Here is a 22607-nt window from a genome sequence, read left to right as displayed (position 1 = left end):
TTTCAAGATGTCATTTGGGTTCAGTATGGAAGCTGGCTGTATTATTTTTGATAATTTTGCTTTTTTCCCATACTTAAATTTAATCTATTGTTTCATACAACTGTAATTTGCATAGGTAGTTAAAATGTCAAATTGTAATCCAGATTGACATGGCATGAGTTACAGAACAGTTTCAGTGTTCAAATAATGCCCAGCTGAGACTAATTCATTTCCAAGGTAATTCATTTCCACTGACTGGGGGGGGGGGGGGGGGTCTTGATTAAAAATTTGGTCTATATGGAGCAACAAAAAGTTTCATAGAATGCAGAGAACACAAAAATAGTATTGTAATATATATATTTTAATTTCAACATAAGTACACGTTGCCGGGTACTCCCAGATGTCCCTCCGAAAGTGGGACAATCTGGTCACCTTATCCAAGGTGGATTTTTAAACATTAAACAGAATACTGATTCTGTTATATTATAAACTTACACAAAGATTGCCTGGTCTACCACTAATCTTTTTGGCTAATCTAACACTCTTATCTGAAGTAATATTTGAATCTGAGTCAGAACAACATGGAATTTAATTAATTAAAAATACTTACAAATGGCAGTGTACATTTTCTCACAGTACCAAATTGGCTAAAATATTGTCTTACTTCATCTGTCAAAAACAAGAGAGAACAGAATAATTCAAGTGAAGAATTTGCACTTTACATTCTTCTCTGAAATGTATAAATGTTTGCCCATACAAATGAAAAGATTGTTAGCAGAATTATGTAAGAAAGAAAAAGTCCTCTAGCCAAAGCTGTACATATATTTCCTGCAGTAATTTTTCAAACAAACTTTATGCATTGATTTTCTAATTATTTTGCTATTAGTCTTGAAGAAAAAAATGTTCAACATTTAAAATCAATTGTTCTTAGTGTTAAGCCTTTTTCCAGAAGTACAGATCCAATAATGAAGAGAAAGGTAGTTTAGTCACAGACTGCAAAAAGGGGCTGCTGTTTTTTTAAGAAGACAGGCTTGCTTGCACAGGCTAAGAATACTAACAAATTTATGTAATGCAGGTCCATCAATATCTCTTTACCACAATGGCTAAATGAAACCTCGGTATTCAGAGGCAGTAACTCTCTGAGGCAACAAAAGGGAGTCAAGGCTCTGTTCCCCACATCCTAAGGCACCGGTCTGGCTGCTGTATGAACCAGAACATAACACCAGACTGACCACTGGTCTGATCCACCGCATTGACTTTCACGTAACCACGATTAGGAGAGCGCGGTAGAAGCGTTCAGGAGTCAGCCTAAGCTCTGGAAAACTCAGGTTCAAATCACCACCGCGCCATCAAACGCAATAGATGACCTTGAGCCATTCTCGGCTTAAATTCCCTCACATGGTTGTTGCGGGGGGGGGGGGGGTGTAAGAGAATACCACGTGCATCACCCCACGTTCATTGGGGAAGGGGTGGGATGAAAATGCAAAAAGAAGACGCTGAAAGAGTTTAAATCTCCCTAAGCCCAACTCCCGCTTCCATTCGGTTCTCTTTTTGCCCCTACACTTTTGATGCAGCGGGAAAACCACAGAAAGGCCACAAAAAAGCCCATCGAGTAAAGCGACGGCGCAACGCTGACGCCAGTATCTGCCGAAGCCCACCGAAACCAGCAGACGGGAGGCCTGCAATGCTGAGCAGCAAGGGACACGTAACTTTCGCCCAGAAGGAGAACGAGCCGTCCTCCGCTCCCACTCACTTGCCGAGGCAGTCCAAGGCACGCGAAGCACGAACAGCTCGAACACCCGCCGCGAAGCGCCTCCCGTCGCCATCTTGTTCCTGGAGTAAAGCTACTTTCCCGGCCGCTGGCGACTACAGCCAATGGGAAGGCGAGCACGGCCTCTTCCGCTCCGCGCGTGCAAGGTCACCTGAGCTAAGATGGCGGCGGGGTCGGTAGCCGCACGGGAAGGTGGGGAGGATGCCTTCCGCCAGCTTTTTCGCTTTTACCGCCGGTGGGAAAGCTCGGACGCGACGGGGGTGATTGATTTCTCGAAGCCTGCCGGGCGACAGGTAATCGGGACAGGCCTTGCGTATGAGCACGCCTGTCTTCGGCGGCTCTTGCTACTGCTTCACGGCGCTGGGCCTACCTCAGCGGGTCTCCATAGTAACTGACACGTGCGCGCGCGGCCGAACTTCTTGCAGCGCGCGGCCGAGAAAGCTGCGCGAAGTGTGCGGGCTGGAAGGCGCAATGGTGGTAGCGGCCTTTGTAGCCTTGCTGATGACTCTTTTGGGGACCGGGTCATTATGCTTTCCTCCTTGCTCAGAATACCCTCGTAAAATAAAGCCAGCAGTTAACCGTCAGAATTTAAAATGTCCCAGGCCAATTCATTCAGCGGGGGGTAGGATTACCATGTTTTGAAAAGCAAAAAATTGGACACGTTTCCCGAACTGACCACTTCAAACAAGTGGCATGGACAAATATCTTTTTAAGTATCCCTGTTATTTCAGATGTGAGAATTACTATTCACGAGCAATATTCTTAACCTTCCAAACTCCAAAGAGGGTGGAAACAAAACAAAAAAAGAGGACATCTGGTAACCCTAAGAAGGAAGCATAGATAACTAGGCCTCCCACCAAAACAAATAATAAAGCTGAGTCGGCAGAGTGACTGAAGGGTGATGTCTGTCCATTGCCATCTTACCAATAAGGTTCAACAGAATTTTTCTATGTTCCTTCAACAAAAAACTGCAAAAGTATCACGACTAATTTTCTGCCCTTGAGATAATAAAGGAAATAATAGCAGTGCTGTAATGAAGAGCCTCTTGTGGCGCAGAGTGGTAAGGCAGCAAACATACAGTCTGAAAGCTCTGCCCATGAGGCTGGGAGTTCAATCACAGCAGCCGGCTCAAGGTTGACTCAGCCTTGAGTACCCAGCTTGTTGGGGGGTAAACAGTAATGACTGGGGAAGGCACTGGCAAGTATTGAGTCTGCCATGAAAACGCTAGAGCAGTGGTCCTCTTCACGGCCCGGCACCGGGCCGCGGCTCCTTCTTCCCTCCCCCCCCCCCCGAAGCAAGAAGCTCGCCAGGCCGCGAGCAAATTGGAAGCCAAAGCGCGCAGCCCGGCAAGCTTCTTGTTTCGGGAGGGGAGGGGAGGGAAGAGAAGCTTGCCGAGCTGCAAGCGAATCAGCCGCTTTGGTGGCCGATTTGCTGGCGGCCAGGAGGGGCCGGGAGGAGGAGCCGCGGCCGCCAGCATGGCGGTGGTGCAAACGCGCATGCGCCGGGCGCAAATGCGCGTGCGCGGCAGTCCGTGCGTGCGCGGGCCCCCGGGCCACCCTCTCCCCCCACTCTGGAGTAGCGGTCCGCGGCAGCCGAAAGGTTGCGGACCGCTGTGCTAGAGGGCGTCATCCCAAGGGTCAGACATGATTCAGTGCTTGCACAGGGGATACCTTTACCTTTTATTTTAAACAACTTCAATCCTCTATGACAGGGCTTGACAAATCCTATGTATCATGGCACCTAGACATTTCATCGTGGTGTCTAGTATTTTTTGCAGTTACAATAATTAGAAAATATTATCATGTATAACCCTGAAGTCTGAAATATGAGCCTGGTTTGTAAATGTTTTATTTCTAGAACCAAAGGTACGCTTTAGAACAAGATTTTACTTGTTCTCAGTAAGGATTCATGCTCTGTAGAAATGGTCTTCAGAAGGATTGTATTGTAGAGCAACCTCCTAACAACTTTTTCATTAACTGTACAACGCGGTCAATTTCCCAAATGCCTATCTAGAATGACCTCTGGCTCTTGAATTCCTTTCAAAATATGATTGGTTTTTGAAGCCTATGAACTTTTGCATAACTGGGAATAGAGATGCAATATTTTTGCAAATTTTAAACACCAGGCGGAATATAAATCAATCAAACAAACAAAACATTTCTTCCCTTTTTCTGAAAAAAGAAAAACTGGTAAAAATGAAATATATGCAGTACTTCCTTATGAACCAAAGCCATAATATAAACTTTAACACATTAAATATATATAGTTTATAATTTAGCATACAAAGATGTACTGCTTGGCACAATTGAGAAATGGCCTTCATTTTCACTGGGCAACACTGTGTTTACATCCAGTATTTGAGATAATGCCACAAACCGCTGCACTTTATGCTATTATAGCACATATAGCACATATAGTTTTTTTGCTAGCAGATAGGGAAAATTGAAAATAAAACCCAAAATGTCAATGAAAACAAAGGTAAACATATAATTTGGCCATCGCATGTGAGCCCCAAACAGCTACTGGCATCCTTCTCTGCTATGGTTTGGTCTGACATATTTTATCGCATGATATGTGATCATGATTGTTTGCATGTTCTTCATTCACTTCACAACTAACAACAACATTATATCCTTTACTCAGAGTGTCTACTTCTGTTTCCCCCACACAGAAGTTAAGGCTCCTTTGCACCTGCCAGTGCCTCTTTATTTATTTGTAGGTACTGTGGAAAAAGGAAAATATTTTAATTAGAGAAAAGAGGGGTATGAAGCCATAGAGCTGCTTTTGAATAATAGTTAAGAATATTATGGAGGGAAATAGTGCTTCCTCCCCCACCTAGTATTGTTATTCATGAAAGAAACCTTGTTCCATCTATCTGTTCCACTTAATATTTCTGGTAAGGGCTTGGAGGAGGAGCTGGTCTCATGGCCTAAGAGCCACTCAACTCAGGGCAGCTGTCCCACCACTGAGTGCCTCCTCTTCCAACCGGCGTGCCTTTCGGTCCAGTGGCCAGCCAACTGCCTAATGTTCTCAGCCCCTGACCACCACCACCTCCTTCCACTTCCCTTTGGAGGCTTCAGAAAGCTGCCCCTGCCAGTGAGTTCCTTCCCAGGGCCTCCAGCCTGCAGCCTTTCCAGGTCCTGGGGGGAGGGAGAGATCATCCACAGAGTTCTTCCACCATCACCCCAATCTAGCGTCTGTTGTATACCTGAATTCAGCGGGCTTTGCCCCTAGTTCAGAATATTTTTTTAGGAGCAATGCATTTATATAAACAATTCCCCATAGTGTCAGATAGATCTATTCCCTCAGATAGATTGATTTTAAAAATTGATACCAGAAAATAAGTGGAAAGTAGGAAAAGCTGTAATGCAGCATAATCCTGTGGCTTATTAAAACACTAACTAGTTTATTACAGCACAAACCTTTGTAGGCTAGAGCCTCCATCAGATCCATCTGATCGTAGGTTTCTTACTGTGAAAACTGATGTTACAATAAGCTGTTAGTCTTTAGAGAGCCAGAGTTCTCAGTCATTTTGGTATAACAGACTGCCACACTTATATGAAAAATAATAAGATGCATGAAGCATGGCCCATATAAGGAGAAGCTGATCAAATATTACACATAAGCAATTCATATAACGCCTGATGCACATCTCTGTGAATGTAAGTAGATTCATGTAGCTAGTTCAATGGGTGCCTCAGTGAGTATCACAGAGCATATGGGGGGAAGGTGCATCCATATTGCACATTGCAGGGACTTCCTGCATTGGACTGGGTAAAAGAAGAAGAAGAAGAGTTGGTTCTTATATGCCGCTTTTCCCTACCCGAAGGAGGCTTTAAGCAGCTTACAGTCGCCTTTCCATTCCTCTCCCCACAACAGACACCCTGTGGGGTGGGTGAGGCTGAGAGAGCCCTGATATCACTGCTCGGTCAGAACAGTTTTATCAGTGCTGTGGCGAACCCAAGGTCACCCAGCTGGCTGCATATGGAGGAGCGCAGAATCGAACCTGGAATGCCAGATTAGAAGTCTGCACTCCTAACCACTACACCAAACTGGCAAAAGGAGTCAAAGCCTCAAAGGGGAGATATGATAAAATCTCAGATTCCTGGAAAAAATTGTTTTGTCCCCAAACTCTAGATTGATTGAATTCCAATGGAAAATAACATATTTTGTTGTTGTTGTTAGGTGAGAAGTCATGTCTGACCCATCGCGACCCCATGAACAATGATCCTCCAGGCCTTCCTGCCCTCTACCATTTCCCGGAGTCAATTTAAGTTCACACCCACTGCTTCAGTGACTCCATCCAGCCACCTCATTCTCTGTCGTCCCCTTCTTCTTTTGCCCTCAGTCACTCCCAGCATTAGGCTCTTCTCCAGGGAGTCCTTCCTTCTCATGGCGTGGCCCAAAGTATTTGAGTTGCATCTTCAGGATCTGGCCTTCGAAGGAGCAGTCAGGGCTGATCTCTTCTAGGACTGACCGGTTTGTTCGCCTTGCAGTCCAAGGGACTCGCAAGAGTCTTCTCCAAACACCAGAGTTCAAAAGGCTCAGTTCTTTGATGCTTGGCCTTCCATATGGTCCAAATTTCGCAGCCATACATTGCAACTGGAAATACCATAGCCTTGACTAAATGCATTTTTGTTGGCAGGGTGATATCTCTGCTTTTTAGGGTGCTGTCTAGATTTGCCATAGCTTTCCTCCCCAGGAGCAAGCGTCTTTTAATTTCTTTGCTGCAGTCCCCATCTGCAGTGATCTTGGAGCCCAGGAAAATAAAATCTGTCACTATCTCCATTTCTTCCCCATCTATTTGCCAGGAATTGAGAGGGCCGGATGCCATGATCTTTGTTTTCTTGATGTTGAGTTTCAAGCCAACTTTTGCACTCTCCTCCTTCACCCGCATCAACAGGCTCTTTAGTTCCTCTTCACTTTCTGCCATTAGAGTGGTATCATCTGCATATCTGAGGTTGTTGATATTTCTCCCTGCAAACTTGATCCCAATTTGTGACTCATCTAACTCCGCCTTTCTCATGATGTGCTCCGCATACAAGTTAAATAGGCAAGGCAACAGTATACAGCCTTGCCGAATTCCTTCCTCAATTTTGAACCAATCAGTGATTCCATGCTCGGTTCTCACTGTTGCTTCTTGACCTGCATATAAGTTTCTCAAGAGACAAATAAGATGCTCTGGTATTCCCATCTCTTTAAGAACTTGCCACAATTCATTGTGCTCCACACAATCAAAGGCTTTAGCATAGTCAATGAAGCAGAAGTAGACGTACTTCTGGAACTCCCTAGCTTTCTCCATGATCCAGCGTATGTTAGCAATTTGATCTCTAGTTCCTCTGCCTCTTCGAAATCCAGGCAGGATTTCAAAAAAATAACATATACTTGATTTAAAACTTTGTTTCTTGTCTCTAAAGAATGACAACATTCTTGGAACTCCTTGATTGCCTCCTAACTAGTGGATATACTTATCACAGATTATCACCAGCACTGGAAACTAGTCGTCTATAGGGATGGTGATTCCACATTAGTGAAACTTTATCATTTTTGGTTTTTTGCATTGACTCTTTGGTATTTTTATTCTTGTCTCTTCCCTTGTCATATAAAGCCTGGTTTTCCCAGTGACCTGAACAGGGCTGCCGAGAAGAAGAGAGGAGAGGAAGAGCTGGGTTTGTTTGTTTTAATCACCTGCTTTTCATTCCCCAAAGGAGTCCCAAAGCAGCTTACAAACCCCTTCCCCTACCTATCCCCACAAGAGATACCCTGTGAGGTAGGTGAGGCTTAGAGAGCGCTGAGAGAACTGTGAATGGCCCAAGGTTACCCTGTTGTTCGCAGGTGGAGGAGGAGTGGGGAATCAAACCCAGTTCTCCACATTAGGGGTCACTGCTCTTAACCTTTACACCACGCTGCCTCTCAAAGAGTCCTGTCTCTCAGCATATGCAGTTGTTTGTACATTGGTAATGTCCCTGATGTTCTCATTTCTTGTTAGTGGCAAATGAATTTCTTTGATCTTTGGAATCCTGAACTATAGTGAAACACCTTGACATTTAGTATAGACACCTAGTGAGAAACTCTTGAGTAGCAGCACAGTGTTTGGAGACTTGCAATGCATCCTACAGAATGGAGTATTCTGTTGTCTGTTCTGTTTTCCAACCTTTGGGGGAGGGGGAATAATGTTGGATTATTACCAGAGCTGTTCCAGAAAGAAAAATTCTGTCTTGCCTAATTCTTTTTATCCCCACCCAATTCTTTTCTGTCTGCTGTGGGAAATTAACTGCAGATGAAAAAATTAGCAATATAGGTGACATTTTCAGGGTGACAGGATTAATGCTGTCTTCAATAACAAAAGATCCCTTTTATTCCATTAATAACATATTAAAAGTGACTACTAGGTATTAACAATTTCTGACTAGCACTGGTGCTTAGACCGGTTTACTGGTCCTCGGTTAATACTGTAATGAGTGCAGTGTAATTACAGCCCTCCGAAGGAGAATTTCTGTCATCGAAAGCAGCACTTCAGACCTTGTGATTATGTAATTATGATTACCCTCTTATTTCTTCAGCATCGTTTGTAATTTCAATTAAAATCACATGTCCACTGGGGGGTTAGAAATTAATGTATTATGCCGTCTGAAATGGGGATTCTAGCCTGTCACAGGCTATAAAATGTGGTAGCTCCAGCAATTCCTGTGTTAATAGCCATTATCATACATCATGTCAGAATTATGGTGCGAGGAAGAAAGCGAGCTATTTGTCAGAAGTGTGATTTCAGGTTTCAGTATCTCACAACCTACTGAATCAAGAAATAAAATGTGCCTCAAAACCCCTCACAGGTCCAAAGAAACCATTTCATTTTGTTTTCTGATACCTGACAGTTCTCCCCAGATGAAAATAGATGCTGTATGCCTTTGAAAAACTGAAAAGTCTGTATATGTCATATGCTTCTAAACTCTGGTGTCTTACAAGCGGATAAGCTTCTGACAGCATCACTAGAGACCGTGGGCACACTCCACAAAATATTGGTTTGGGATACGGCCACAATACAAATAATGTTAAATTTCATTTATTTCAATAGGACATGGTCAAAATTAGTTTTTGATAGATTGCACTCATTTTGGTGGATGGAGTTCTAACACATTCATCAGTTGACTAGTAAAAAGAGCTGACTTTGGAAAGCCTAGGCTTCTTACTGCACATTTGACCTATTCAAAACAAGTTCTGGGAGATGCCCACCCTTTCCAGATTCAGGAAGAAGGCAGGGCAGGGGAGAGGTTCAGAAAGAAGCCTTGGAAAGCTCATTGTGACATTGAAAAACTACTGCCCCTGCCTTATCCAGACCAGAGCTGGGAAGGAGGAAGGGGCTGCCTTCTATAATTGTTCTGGGCCTTGGAGGTAAGACTCCGGAGTTAATTGTGACTTTACAACCAAGATCCTGCCTGCCCCCCAGGTAAAGAACAGGGGGAAAACACAGATTTATGGAACCTTTGCCTGTGTATCTAATGCCTGATTTTCTTCTGCCAGGTGGTCAGTTCTCCCCTCATTCTTTCTTCAGTAAGTGATCAAGATGCCAGCAGAGCAGGGTTGAAGCCAGTTAGCTCATGGAAAGCCTATGGTCTGGCTAATTATCCAGGTGAGTGTCTTTGTATATCAAGCAAGACAAAAAAGTACTTCCCTTAGGTGTCAATTTGCCCTCAGCCAGTCAATTTGTTTTCTGGCTGAGAAACTGGTATAATATGTTCAACTTTTCATATTCCAAGCTTTTCCAAAAATACTGATGAAAACAACTGATACCAAGTTTGTATGTTATGTTATTTATAACTGTGCTTTCTCTTCTCTTCCCCACCTATCCCTGTTATCCAGGGTTTATATTTATCCCAAATCCCTTCCTTCCGGGCTGCCAGCGCCACTGGGTGAAACAGGGTCTCAAACAGTACACTCAGAAACCCAACGTATGCAATTTGGATTTGCACATGTCTTCTAAGGATACTGCAGATCTTTGGGGAAAGAGTCAGCAGCAGCTGAGGTAAGTTAGGTGAAGGGAAAAGAGCACAGCATTTAAGATATTGACTGAATTGAGGAATTGTAGGTTAAGATCTTTACTCAGCTATGAAAATATACAATGGCCTTGGGTATGTATTGCACTTTATCAATCATAGAATTATAAAATCATAGAGTTTGATGGTACCGCCAGGGTCATCTATCCCAACGCCCTGCTCAATGCAGGAACTCACAACTACCTGCCTACCCACAATGACCCCATGCCCAAATGATCCCCACCACCACCAAAAAACTCCAGAATCCGGCCTGGCCTGATCAAATAGACTCTTAGGAAGTTCGCTGTGAGTACAAATAAAACAATATGTTACAATATTTAATGAATAAAACCATACTTGGTTATATTAGTTTGCATTATATCTCATGTATCCTAGACTTCTGAGCATCTAGGACCCTGGAGTTACACTTAGTGTAGTGGGAGGCAGCGGGTAGAGAGACATTAACAGCAATCTGTGTTTGTGTGGAAATTATTATTATTATCATCTTCACCATCATCATCATCTTATTTGTATCCCGCCTCTCCCGAAGGCTTGAGGCAGCTCACATAAAACCCCCAGTCCCCTAAAATCCATAACAATAAACAGTAAACATTAAACAGTAATTCATAAACCAATCGGTCAACAATAAAAATCAACAAAGTGATGGCATAATCCTAATCATCCAGTCTCCGCATGCTCAATTGCAGGGATTTGGAGGGGAGCTGACACTCGCTACCGCCAATTTGTGAAGGGGGAGCCTGATCCTCCTCGCTGCCCAGCCTCAACCATAAGCCTGGTGGAAGAGCTCCGTCTTGCAGGCCCTGCGGAATGCTGGTAATTCCCGCAGGGCCGTCAGCTTTTCCCTCAGCTCATTCCACCAGGTTGGGGCCAGGCAAGCTTCCTTGGGACTGGGGATGACCAATAGGTTAGCCTCCGCAGAGCGTAAGGCCCTGCGGGGGGTATAGAGCGAAAGGTGGCCCCTCATATATGCTGGGCCCAGACCACGGATGGCCTTAAAGGTTAAAGCCAAAACCTTGAACCTGATCCAGAATATAACTGGTAACCAGCATTGGCTAGATGTGGGTCCTCCACGGTGTAGTTATGAGGACCCTAGCAGCCGCATTTTGGACCAGTTGCAGTTTCCAGATCAAAGGCCAGTGCAGAGCGAGTTACAGAAATCTATTCTGGAGGTGACTGTCGCATGGATCAGTGTGGCCAGGTGTTCAGAGGACAGATAGGGCGCTAGTAACCGAGCCTGGCGGAGGTGGAAAAATGCCTGGCCAGCTACCTGCTTGACCTGTGCCTCGAGTGTTAGTGAGGCATCAATGGTCACCCCCAGATTTCTGGCCCGAGACATGATCTTAAGTTGCGTCCTGGCCAGAGAGGGTAGGAAGGAAGACCTGGAGGATCATTGTCCATGGGGTCACGATGGGTCGGACACGACTTGGTACCTAACAACAATACACACACACGCAACCAAGAATACAATGGGCACTAGGACCCAGGGGACACTGGCACAAATCTCTGTTATTCCCTGACACAGCAGGAGCCATAGGAGGTAAACAGAGCTGTTTGTAGCAGGAAATGAGGGCTCGTTTGGCCGGCTCTCTCTGTTTCTCTCCCTTTTGAATTTAATACGTTGACAATGCAATCTTAAACACAATTACACCCTTTTAGGACCAGGGGCTTTAATGACTTTAGAAGGAAGTGACTCTCTTAAGGATTGTATTCTGAACCCTAACTAATCATCCACCATTAACTAGAGTTTCCTTCTAACAAGTGGACTGAAAGAAAGCCTCAACTTTGCTGAGTTCTTTGCCCCCCACCATGCCCATTCCTCAATTACAGTCTTCAGCTCTTGAAACTGGGCTTGAGATGGGGCTTCTAAATCCATTAGTGTGAGGTTGAGCTTATTCCTACAAGGCAGGGTGTTTGTATGTGGAGGAAAGAGTTCCTGTTTGTTTTTTGTCTGTTTGTTTGATTTTTGGATGCTTCCTTTATTTTTTCTGCCTCCGGATTTTGTATTCTTTCTTAAATTTAATTTTATTTCCTTGTACAGATAAGCAGGTCTGCAGGCACACTTGTCTGCAGGCACACTGCGTCTTCTCCCACCTCTCAACAGTGGTTCCCCAAAGAGTCCGCACACACAATATTCCACCGACTAAAGAGGGATTCAGCAATTTGGACTCAGTGGCTGGGTTCAAAGAGCTTTAGATATAACCAGAGCTTTGGCCGTATCATGGTCAGACTACTACGCCCTGCGGGCTCGGATCAAAACTCCACCCCTTCCCCAGTTGGGCAGGGGGCGCATTTTTGCCCGCCCCCGGAGACTTATGGATCCAATTGGTTTCCAGAATGCTCTGTGAGACCCGAGGCCTCCCAGCATCTCGTGGTGGACATGGTGGAGAACTAACAGTCACGCCTGTCGGCCGCCATAGACAAAATTGCTCCTAGACGTCCTCTCTGCCCTCAACTCAAACGGGCACCCTGGTATACCGGGGAGCTCCGGGAGAAGAAGAGGGAATTGAGACGACTAGAGCGAGTGTGGCGGAAGTCTCTCTACGAGGCCGCAAGAACATCTCATCGCACACTTATGAGGGCGTATGAGATGGCAGTGAAAGCGGTAAAAAGTGAATTTTTTACCGCAGAAATTGTGTCCGCAAGCTGTCGCCCAGCTCGATTATTTAGGGTGGTTCAATCTCTCACCGCACTGGAGGAAGGGTGCCAAAATAATAGGAAATTGGCCATCAGCTGTGAGCTATTTTGCAGATAAAGTCTTGTCGCTTCGCCATGACCTTCCTGCTACGGTTAATACAGCAAATGAATTGGAGGCCTGTTGGCCGCCTATGGAGGTGATGTTTGATGGCTTCTGGCGGCTCTCTTTACCCAAAGTGGACAGGCTGCTAGGGAGGATGAGGGCGACCACCTGCCCCCTTGATCCCTGTCCGTCTTGGCTCCTTAAGGGGAGCAGTAGTCAGATAGGTGACCAGCTCAGGGACATCATCAACTGCTCCTTCGAAATGGTGGAGTTCCCTGAAGTGTTGAAGGAGGCAGTGGTATGCCCTCTCCTCAAGAAACCAGCTCTGCACCCGCATGACCCTGCAAGCTACCGTCCAGTATCGAATCTAGCGTTCCTGGGGAAGGTGGTGGAAAGGGCTGTAATGGACGAGCTCCTAGCATTCCTGGAAGATAATTCGGTGCTCGCCCCTTACCAGTCTGGCTTCCGTCCTGGCCATGGGGTTGAGATGGTGTTGGTCTCCTTGTTGGATGACCTCCATTGCCAGCTTGACCGAGGTGGCTCTGCTGTACTAGTTCTTTTAGATATGTTGGCTGCATTTGATGTGGTCGATCATGAGCTGCTAGCAAGCTGCCTCGCCGGTACGGGGATAAGGGGTACAGTCTTGTGCTGGATACGTTAATTCCTCCAAAATCGGACCCAGAGGATAGCAGTGGGGGAAGAGCTGTCGGGTCCTTATCAGCTCCCTTGTGGGGTCCCACAGGGCTCGGTGCTATCTCCCACATTATTTAATGCCTTTATGTGCCCTCTGGCTCAACTGGTACGGAGTTACGGGCTGGGTTGCCATCAGTATGCTGATGACACCCAGCTCTTTCTCTTCATGGATAGCCGCCCGGACTCTCTCCCGGATCCATTTGCCAGATGTTTGGAAGCTGTGGCTGGATGGCTCAAGCAGAGTCGCCTGAAACTCAACCCCTCCAAGAGGACAGGAGCTCATTCTTTTGCCCTCAATCGCTCCCAGCATTAGGCTCTTCTCTAGATTTGCCATAGCTTTCCTCCCCAGGAGCAAGCATCTTTTAATTTCTTTGCTGCAGTCCCCATCTGCAATGATCTTGGAGCCATTTCTTCCCCATCTATTTGCCAGGAATTGAGTGCATGTATACATATAAAAAGTTTTCCAGCTCTCCTTTTTCTGCATTTAGGTGGGTATGCTTTTGGCCAGCTCATTTATACAGCTTACATAAAAGGCAGTATGATCTTTCTTTTTCTTGGTTACACTGAATTTTGGGTGTGTGCACTCTAGAATGTATCAGAATTGTATCTGTCCTACTGGTTCTGTATATGGTTTTCAGGAAGCAGATCCCTGATGCTGCTTAGTTTAAGTTTGGGGTAATTAGGAAAACCTTTGGCCACCTCATGAGAAGGAAGGACTCCCTGGAGAAGAGCCTAATGCTGGGAGCGATTGAAGGCAAAAGAAGAAGGGGACGACAGAGAATGAGGTGGCTGGATGGAGTCACTGAAGCATTCGGTGCAAGTTTAAATGAACTCCAGGGAATGGTAGAGGACAGGAAGGCCTGGAGGATTATTGTCCCTGGGGTCCTGATGGGTCGGACACGACTTCGCACCTAACAACAACAAATTGCCTAGTAGGTCACTTATGTGGCTTGGTGGAGCAGAGGCCTTCTGTTCCCTTCTCCCCTTTCCTCACATAGGCAAACGTGCAAGCATAATGTGGATTGGCTTTGGGTATCTGGTGCCAATTTTAGAGGCAGCATATTTGGATGATCAGAATTGCTTTTGCTGCTTCCCGTGTTGTAACTCCCCTTTGAATGCTGTAGCATCAGAGCTTGTAGGGAGAGGGGAGGAAGTGAATTGCCTGGCCCTAGTTCTGTGCTAACTTAAGCACCAGTAGCACCAGCACGAGCCCTTCCCTGCCATCTTGCGGTGATTGTCTGGAATAAAAAATTGACCATAGAAGGGAGGCGACGGAGCACACTTGGTAGATTAGCTGGTGGCTGGTGTTTTCTAGCTTGGCATTCATCTGCTGCAACCGTGTAGGATAGAATTTAATACACAGCTGCTTCCCCTTCTGATTAAAGCCGTACTGCAGAGTGAGATAGCTGAGAGAAATGATGGCAGTTTCATTAAGAGCTTCCTGGAAGTGTTCAGAGACAAAGTGCTGCATGGGCAACTTCTATCAGAAGTGAGCCAGCAGCAATGATCAAGTTCAGACTCAGGAGGAGAACTGAAAAGAAACTGGAATTCAGAAAGCTATATGATTAAAGCCAGGCACAATTAGTCTTTGCAGATTTTTAGGTTAGTCTGCTTAGTATGGGGAAATCCTGATGGCTGATTGCAGGGATCCAAGCGACAGCAGCGGGGATGTATGGGGAGTGGGAGTAGAAATAATTCCGTCTCCATGTTTGGTATTGCGTTCAGCTCCACGTCTTATTAAATGCAGCCGTAAGCAAATCCAGCTGACAGAAGATGCTTCCGCGCTTAATTTCTTGGTGAAGAAGAAGGTGATGCCAGGAGGAAGATGCAGAGTTGAGTGGGTGCAGAGCGACATCTTTCTGCTCTTCTACAGGCCCTTAAATGAGCTGTTAAATGTTTCTTGGTACTTCTAGCAGTTCTTTTAAAGGCCAATTAAATTACCTCTTAGAATTGGTGATACAGGATTAAGGTTCAGGCTGCCTTGTGCCCTTTTACCCAGGAATTTCAAAACCCGCCTTTTGATAACTGCAGGAGTCCATAGTAGCCGTGTTCTGCAAACACATCTCAGTTTTGCTCTGCTGCACTTCCTGTCATTTTAATTATAGGCATCCTACTACCAGACCTCCAGAACTCCTTATTGTTTATCTCCCCTAACACTCCGCCTTGCCAGCAGCCTTCTGTCTTGACTTTCATTTCTTCCTGCTGCTCTGTTCTCAGCAATGTGGAATAGCAAATTCACTCCACAGCCTTAGCATGTGAAATGGCATGAAAACATTAAAATCTTCCTGGGAGTGGATCAGTAAAAAATAAAAAAATCAGAAACCTGCAATATAGACAGGCACATTTACTGTTGGCACTAACATAATGGTTTCAGCTTACTGACTGCCAAATCCCATGCAGACTTTACCTGTATTCCAGAGTCAGGGAGACAGGGCATTTGTGTTTTTGCATCATGCCTCCTCCAATCTGGCAGGAGTTGGGAAGCTAAAAGATCAGTGCACAAAAGTAATTATATTGCAAGGTATATTGCATATGTTTTGTCACTGTTTTGATACATGCTAACCATACCATGAATTCTGACACATATTTGCCATTCTGTTTTGTGAGAACTATACCATAAGTATGTCGGTTATTCCAGATTCTTAGATGTTTCAAGACAAAGTATAATTTTCATCAGTAAAACTAACTTTAATATCCGCAGGATGTTTTCTGAACAAAATTGTCAGCTACTGATTGGAACTTGCAGCAGATTTATATGGGGGGGGGGTAGTTAGATAGCTAACTAGGTAGTTATTTTAGTTGCTACATAGAAAGTTGGTTATTTTAGTGGTTTTGATATTAGAATTTTAATATGTAATTATAAAGTATTGTAACTATGTATCTTTAATATACTGTGAATTGCCTCAAGCCCAGTGGGAGAGAGGCAGTCTAGAAACATCATATTATGCATTTCCCAGCCTTGGAAATTGTATGTGTGTGTGTGTTCACTATCTTATACCACTTGTACAGTGTTCAGAGTGGTTAATAAAATTGTAAACAACAAGAAATATGTATCATCAAAGAACCTGTGGGATAAACAGGTTATTGTATGGCTCTTCTGAGAAATCCAAGCTATTAAATCCCTGCCTCCTAACATAGGGTTATGGAAAAGACTGGCGATCTTCCAAAGAGAGGATTTCACAGCTACTGAACATACTGACAAGGCCCTGCATCCAGCGGATGTCAGCCTTGGGTCTACCTGTGATCATTTCCTCGGAAGAGCCTTTTCAGCAGTTCTCTAGAGATGGAAAGTATTAATAGATTTTTGCTCAGGTATTCTGGGCTCAGATTATTTGATATGTTAAAGGTTGAAACCTGCACTTTGTATCAGGCTTGCAAACTCTGGCAACCCCTGGAGCACTATTATTTATTTATTATATTTATATACCGCCCTCCCCGGAGATTCTTCTACCTGACACAGGCAAGTGGCAGAATTTTCTATCAGCTGAAGTTTTCAGACTTACGGAGTAGACCTTCACAGAACAGACTGCAACATTCTAAGGGGAAAGTTATCGTGGACAGCTGCCATCTCCCTTTTATAATAGTCGGCAAAACACTACAAATCTCCCCAAAGCACCTCTGGTCATAATCGAAGCAATGTTTGCAACTAAGTTGTCCAAATAAAAAATCCTGATCCTTCAGGAAGTGTGTAGTTCCATCCAGAGCAGGCATTTCCCCTTCCTACATTGTCTCTCCCTTTCACCATATTGTTTTGTTTGGATTAAACTTTGACTCTACCCACCAATATCCCAGACACCTATTAACAGTTTCTTCTGCTTTATCTGGAAGCTGAAAGCAAGCAGGTTCAGCTTCTGCCTGTTAATTTTCCTTTAGTCATTCTGCCCCATTCTTCCTAACTATAAATCCTAAATAAATTCTGCTCTTTCTTGTACACTGTACCCCTAGACATTTTACAGCTGACTATGCCCCTCTTCCTTTAGCTGTGGTTTGAGTTGTCCAAGTCTAATCCTTCCAGTTTTCCTGTGAAACAGATCCTTCACTGCATCCCCCCTTTTCATGTTTTCCTGAACAGATCCACCACTGGAAATGCAAAACAAATGGTCAGTTATTTCACAGCCATTTGTACAAATTACAGGAACCAGGCTGTTCATAAATAAGGTTTGAACTGTTGAAAGAACTGTGATTTCTGTAGGAAGCACTTGCAAAGCATGTTTCAGAGACAAAACTGCTTTTGTTGACATTTTGTTTTAAATCTTTCTAGAAACAAATGTTCCAGCAAACTAGAGCCAAAAAGTTTACTGGAGAAGCTGCGCTGGGTGACTTTGGGATACCATTATAATTGGAATACCAAGGTATTTGTGGAAGACAGGTTACTGGAGATCCTCTTAGCAATGTGCTAGGTGGTGTTGGTTGAATGCATTCTTGGCAAGGTTTGCGACTTTAAGCCCACAGTCCAGTCTTCTTGCTGCAGACATCATGGACTCCTATTTGAAGCCAGAATGGCCTTTCTAATCAGATTGCAAACCTGAGACTGAGTGAGGAAGCCTCGTCTATCAGCATGCTGCAGATGTGCTTAACCAAATGAGTTGCAGCCCTATTAGAACAGGATGAGCTCGCTTATTGTATGGCTCTTCTAAGAAATCCAAGCTATTCAATCCCAGTCCTCGCATCCGATGCATCTGCTTAAAACGTCTTTAAGCCTCTGCTTAAAACGTCCAAGGAAAGAGAACCCACCACCTCGCAAGGAAGCCTGTTCAACTGAGGAACCATTCTGTCAGGAACTTCTGGATGCTTAACCAAAAATTCTTTTGAATCAATTTCAACCCAATAGTTCTGGTCCCACCCTCTGGGGCAACAGAAAACAACTCTGCTCCATATGACAGCTCTTTAAGTACTTGAAGATGGCTATCGTATCACCTCTTAGTCATCCTCTCGCCATATTAACAAAACCAAGCTCTGTCAGCCTTTCCTTATATGTCCTGGTCTCCAAAACCTCTCACCATTTTCGTTGCCCTCCTCTAGACCCATTATGATTACGGCCTTAAGAGAGTGGGGCTTTCATTGGGCTTTGGTGAGGAGAATGGTAGGGGAGACTGTCTTTCAAAAGATCAATGAAGCTTTATTGATCATCTTGTGGAGCCATATTTAAACAAGGTCAAGCCATTTTTCTTGTCTACTATAGGGTCAAGAATAAGGGGAATGTTTTGAACGTGTGTTATTGCAATCCCAGTCCTCGCATCCGATGCATCTAGTGGAGCAGGATTATAGCTGAGGGATAGTTGAGTTTACGGACAGATGGGGAAGACTGTGGACAAAGGTACTATAATGAGAAACTTTTTCTAGTCTAAAAACTGTCTATTAGCAGCCCTATACAACAAGCGGAGCATCTCTTTTGCTTTTGGCAAAAATCACTAATGGCAACAGCTGGTGCTGACTAGCCTGTTTGTTCACCATCAAAATAGAAATTCAGTCCCTGGAGTTTGTGTATTCCACACAGGAGTTCAGATACATAAGACACTACTTAATTTTTGACTAGTCTTGGAAAAGGGTTAACAAGAAGTTCCTTAAGGTCATCCCTTTTGAATGACTGTGGAATGTATTTGTAGGTATGCCTCATTAGTCCAGTTGAGTTTCCTCAGTGATTTCCTTCCTGTTTCCCCAGAAATACTCAGCTGATCACCATACCTCCTTTCCATCAGACCTGGCTTTCCTTTCAAAGCAAGTGGCGAAAGCTTGTGGGTTTCCAAGCTTCCAAGCAGAAGCAGGGATCCTGAATTATTATCACCTTGATTCTTCTCTGGGAATTCACGTGGATGAGTCTGAACTGGACCATTCTCAACCGCTCCTATCATTCAGGTGAGCTATACAAAGGATAATTGTTAATCACATGCTGGGCTGGATTCAACCAGTTTTTTGACTAATGAAAAAGTATGAACAGAATCCTGTTTGACCAACAAAGAAAGGCCGTAGTGGGGATTGTGGAGCCTGTATGCATGGAAACCACATAGGATGAGGCTGTAGTAATAAGGGGACCTGAGTCAGATCAAGTGCAAAAGCTACCTGGATACAACCTATTGAGTTCCAAATTATGGGCAGTAGCCCAGAGTTGCAGAAGGGCTGGATTGCTAAAGAAGTATTAGTGTCTGAGAGCCAAAATGTGTTTGTGTGTGTTAAGTATTGTCAAGTCACCTCCAATTCATGGTGACCCTGTGAAATAGTGTCCTTCAAAACAAGGTCAACAACCTTGCTCGGGTCTTGCAAATTAAGGGCTGTGGCTTTATTGAGTCAGTTCATTTCATGTTGTCTTTCTCTTTTTTAGCGTTATGTGAAAAGAGTTATTTTAGCTTCTAGGGAAAGTACAGTCTTGATCTGATCTAGAATCCACTGTTTTATCTTTTTAACTGTCCACAGTATTCCTAACCTCCCCCCCCAACATCACATTTCAAACGAATCAACTTTCTTCCTGTTGGCTTTCTTGGTTGTCCAACTTTCACACCCATACACAGTAGTTGAGAATACTATGTCAAGAATTGACTTGATCTTGGTCGTCAGCGAGAGATCCTTATTCTTCAGAATTTTTTCTGGTTCCTTCATGACTGCCCTTCATTAACTCAGTCTCCCTGTGATTTCTTAGGTGCAGTCTGTCTTTTGGTTGATCATGAAGCCAAGGAATACAATATCTTGAACAGTTTCTTCATCATCAACCTCTTACAGTTGTGCAATTCCCCAACAGTCATTATTTTTGTATTCTGGATATTCAGCTGTAATCCTGCTTTATCACTTTCTGCTTCAGCCAGGCATTTATTTATGTATATCCTCTTCTCCAGTAAGGCAGGTTAGGTCATGTGGGGAAATACGCTCTTTGATGGCTTCATCTTTTCATTTTCTCTTGAAGTAGGATATTTGTCTGTACAATAAAAGGCAGACTGCATGTGATGCTCAGTGTATATATTATGTCCAGCTCTCTTTTTGAGGCTATAATCTAACATAGGTCAGTGCAAGATGTTGGGACCTCTTTATCTTTTAGAGTAATACTTTTCCTCTGGAAAAATCAGCTAGGAGGGATGATTTTCAGTGAATAAACTTCCAGAGAAGGAAGGGTTAAAATGCCCCCCGTCCTACATACACATGCTAGTTTTATGCTTAATATCAGTGGTCCCCAACCTTTTTATCACCGAGGATCGGTCAACGGTTGACAATTTTACTGAGGCCGGGGGGGGGGGTAGTCTTTTGCTGAGGGACGTCGCTGCCGCCGTCTGAGCCCCTGCTCCACTTGCTTTCCTGCTGGTGCCCCTGACTTCCCGCCGCCCGCTGGGTGGCGCTGCCAGCAGCAGCTGCGCAGTGACATGCCGAGGGGGAGCCCCAGCCATGGCAGCCGCTGGAGAGCACCAAAGGTTAGCTGGCGGCAGAGTGGCTGGGCATCCCCAAGGCAGCAGCCGGGGAGGAGGACGAAGAGGAGCCGCGGCCCGGTACCGACTGATCCACAGACTGGTACCAGTCCCCAGACCGGGGGTTGGGGACCGCTGCTTTAGATTACAGCTTCTCTTTCTACATCTCATCAAAGATCACACTTCATGTGACAAGGTGTTCTATGTGATTTATCTCTGAGAGTGATAACTGCCCAAACTTTAATGTAATGCATTACTTCTGGTGGTTCTAGGGCAGAATATGAAAATGAAAGAGGAAATGGAAAGTGCTTTGCTGTCTAAGATTATACAAAAATAATTATGTTGCAAAAAATGTGAACGAACATGGCATACACATGGCAAAAACTGAATTTCTCTCTAATGTATTAAAAGGAATAATGCTGATCAATATATTTTTATGTTATGCTAATTGACTTTTCTTATCTTCTCCTTTTTCCCTCCAGTTTTGGACAATCATCCATATTTTTGCTGGGAGGGCTGAAACGAGATGAAGCCCCCGTGGCTATGTTTATACACAGTGGAGACATGATGGTCATGTCTGGCTTCAGCCGCCTGCTATATCATGCAGTTCCCAGAGTTCTGCCCAATCTCGAGGGGAAACCTGTGCCTTCTTGCCTGGAGCTGCCTCTCCCTGCTGACCTTCCTGCGGATTCAGTTATTGAGCCCTGCTCTCAAGATGATTGGCAAGTCTGTGCCAAATATTTGCAAAGATCCCGCATCAACATGACCATCAGGCAAGTTCTGGCTGAAGGCCAGAGCTTCCCAACTGAATCTGGGATGGAGAATAAACTGGATGTTCTTTCCAAAGGTTCCTATCATGAAGAGAACAGTGAAATCAAAAGGCACAAACCTGATCTAGACAGCTGAGACCACCTGGAAGATTTCTTTTTCCCCACTGTGAGGCTCAGCCCAACCTGTAGCCAGTCACTCAGGCTCTTGGAGGGCCAAAGATGCCAGTGAAGGGGAGTGGACATAGTGCACAGCTGAACGGGCTGTGGGAGAGGAAGGCATGGCTGGCATCCCCATTGCTAGCTCATCCAGAACAGTGGCAGGAGGTGCATTGACCAGCTGAACAGTGAGCCTGGTGCTCAGCTCACCAGTGGACACAGGAGATCCAGCCCACTTGGCCTGTTACAGCAGCAAGCCCGGCCTTTTTCACTTCCATAGGCTCAGCCCTGGTGGTTGGAGTAAGAGAGGGAAAGGCCTCATAGGAGGAAAGGAGAGAAGGCAAGGGAAATGGCAGAAGGGAGAACCCAGGGTGATAAGGAGATCCCTGCCTCAAAGCACAGGGCAGAAAAGATCCTTGAAGCACAGCCAGGCTTGTTCCTGGAGGCCACCAAGACAGCTTAGGCCTGCAGGGGACCCAAAGAAGGATTAGGTGGAATACCCATGCCCCGCCCTCAGTAACCTCGCCTACCTTCAAGAAAAAACAGCATAATAGCAGCTAACAGTGTCCTGATCCTTGAAGAGCTGGAATGCACGGACAATATTCCATCCCTTCACCAACCTCCACGCACTCATTGGTCACAGCCCAGCATGGGAAGGTTATCATCCATCCAGATGGAGAACAACTGCTGCTGGGAAAAGTATGTGACTAAACCAGAACTGTGGTTTTTTCCAACATCTATCATGTTTTCTCCAGTGTCCCATAGTGGATGGTCTTTACTAGGTCACAGAGCAAATTCATATCACTTGCATGAATGCCACTTGCCCTGTTCCCCAATTGCCTTTGTGCCTCTGCTATGAAGTACGAGAATGAAGGCACCAGTGAGAGAAGCAAAGTGTTAAGTGGTGGGTTTTGTAATAGAACCAATGCATGGTCTGCAAGCATAATGATGGGGCAGACTGCCTGAAGCTGAGCACGTCTGGGCCTGGCCAGGGACCCCATGGGAACTGCAGAAGAAATGTTAATAATAAACCACATTTTCACCTGGGTTGAAATTGCA

The 22607-nt window shown here is 44.9% G+C and overlaps 2 protein-coding genes across 2 annotated transcripts in view; one reads left to right on the top strand and one right to left on the bottom strand.

Annotated features, from left to right (window-relative positions):
- SLIRP (SRA stem-loop interacting RNA binding protein) overlaps positions 1-1943 on the bottom strand; it is a 7669-nt gene extending 5726 nt beyond the window's left edge. Inside the window, exons 1-2 of the mRNA XM_077323347.1 lie at positions 1733-1943; positions 590-648 (exon numbers count right to left, since the gene is read on the bottom strand). Of these exons, the coding sequence (XP_077179462.1) occupies positions 590-648; positions 1733-1805 (132 nt within the window). The 5' untranslated portion in view covers positions 1806-1943. The remainder of the gene's footprint in view (positions 1-589; positions 649-1732) is intronic.
- ALKBH1 (alkB homolog 1, histone H2A dioxygenase) lies at positions 1912-22607 on the top strand. The gene is made up of 6 exons (XM_077323345.1): positions 1912-2043; positions 9272-9380; positions 9611-9773; positions 17496-17586; positions 18897-19090; positions 21105-22607. Exons 1-6 carry the CDS (start codon positions 1912-1914, stop codon positions 21526-21528), a joined length of 1113 nt encoding a protein of 370 aa, XP_077179460.1. The 3' UTR covers positions 21529-22607.

Source organism: Paroedura picta, chromosome 2, assembly GCF_049243985.1.
Source record: "Paroedura picta isolate Pp20150507F chromosome 2, Ppicta_v3.0, whole genome shotgun sequence".
Lineage (NCBI taxonomy): Eukaryota > Metazoa > Chordata > Lepidosauria > Squamata > Gekkonidae > Paroedura > Paroedura picta.
Note: the sequence above shows the minus strand (reverse complement) of the source record. Positions and strands in the feature narration are given on the sequence as shown.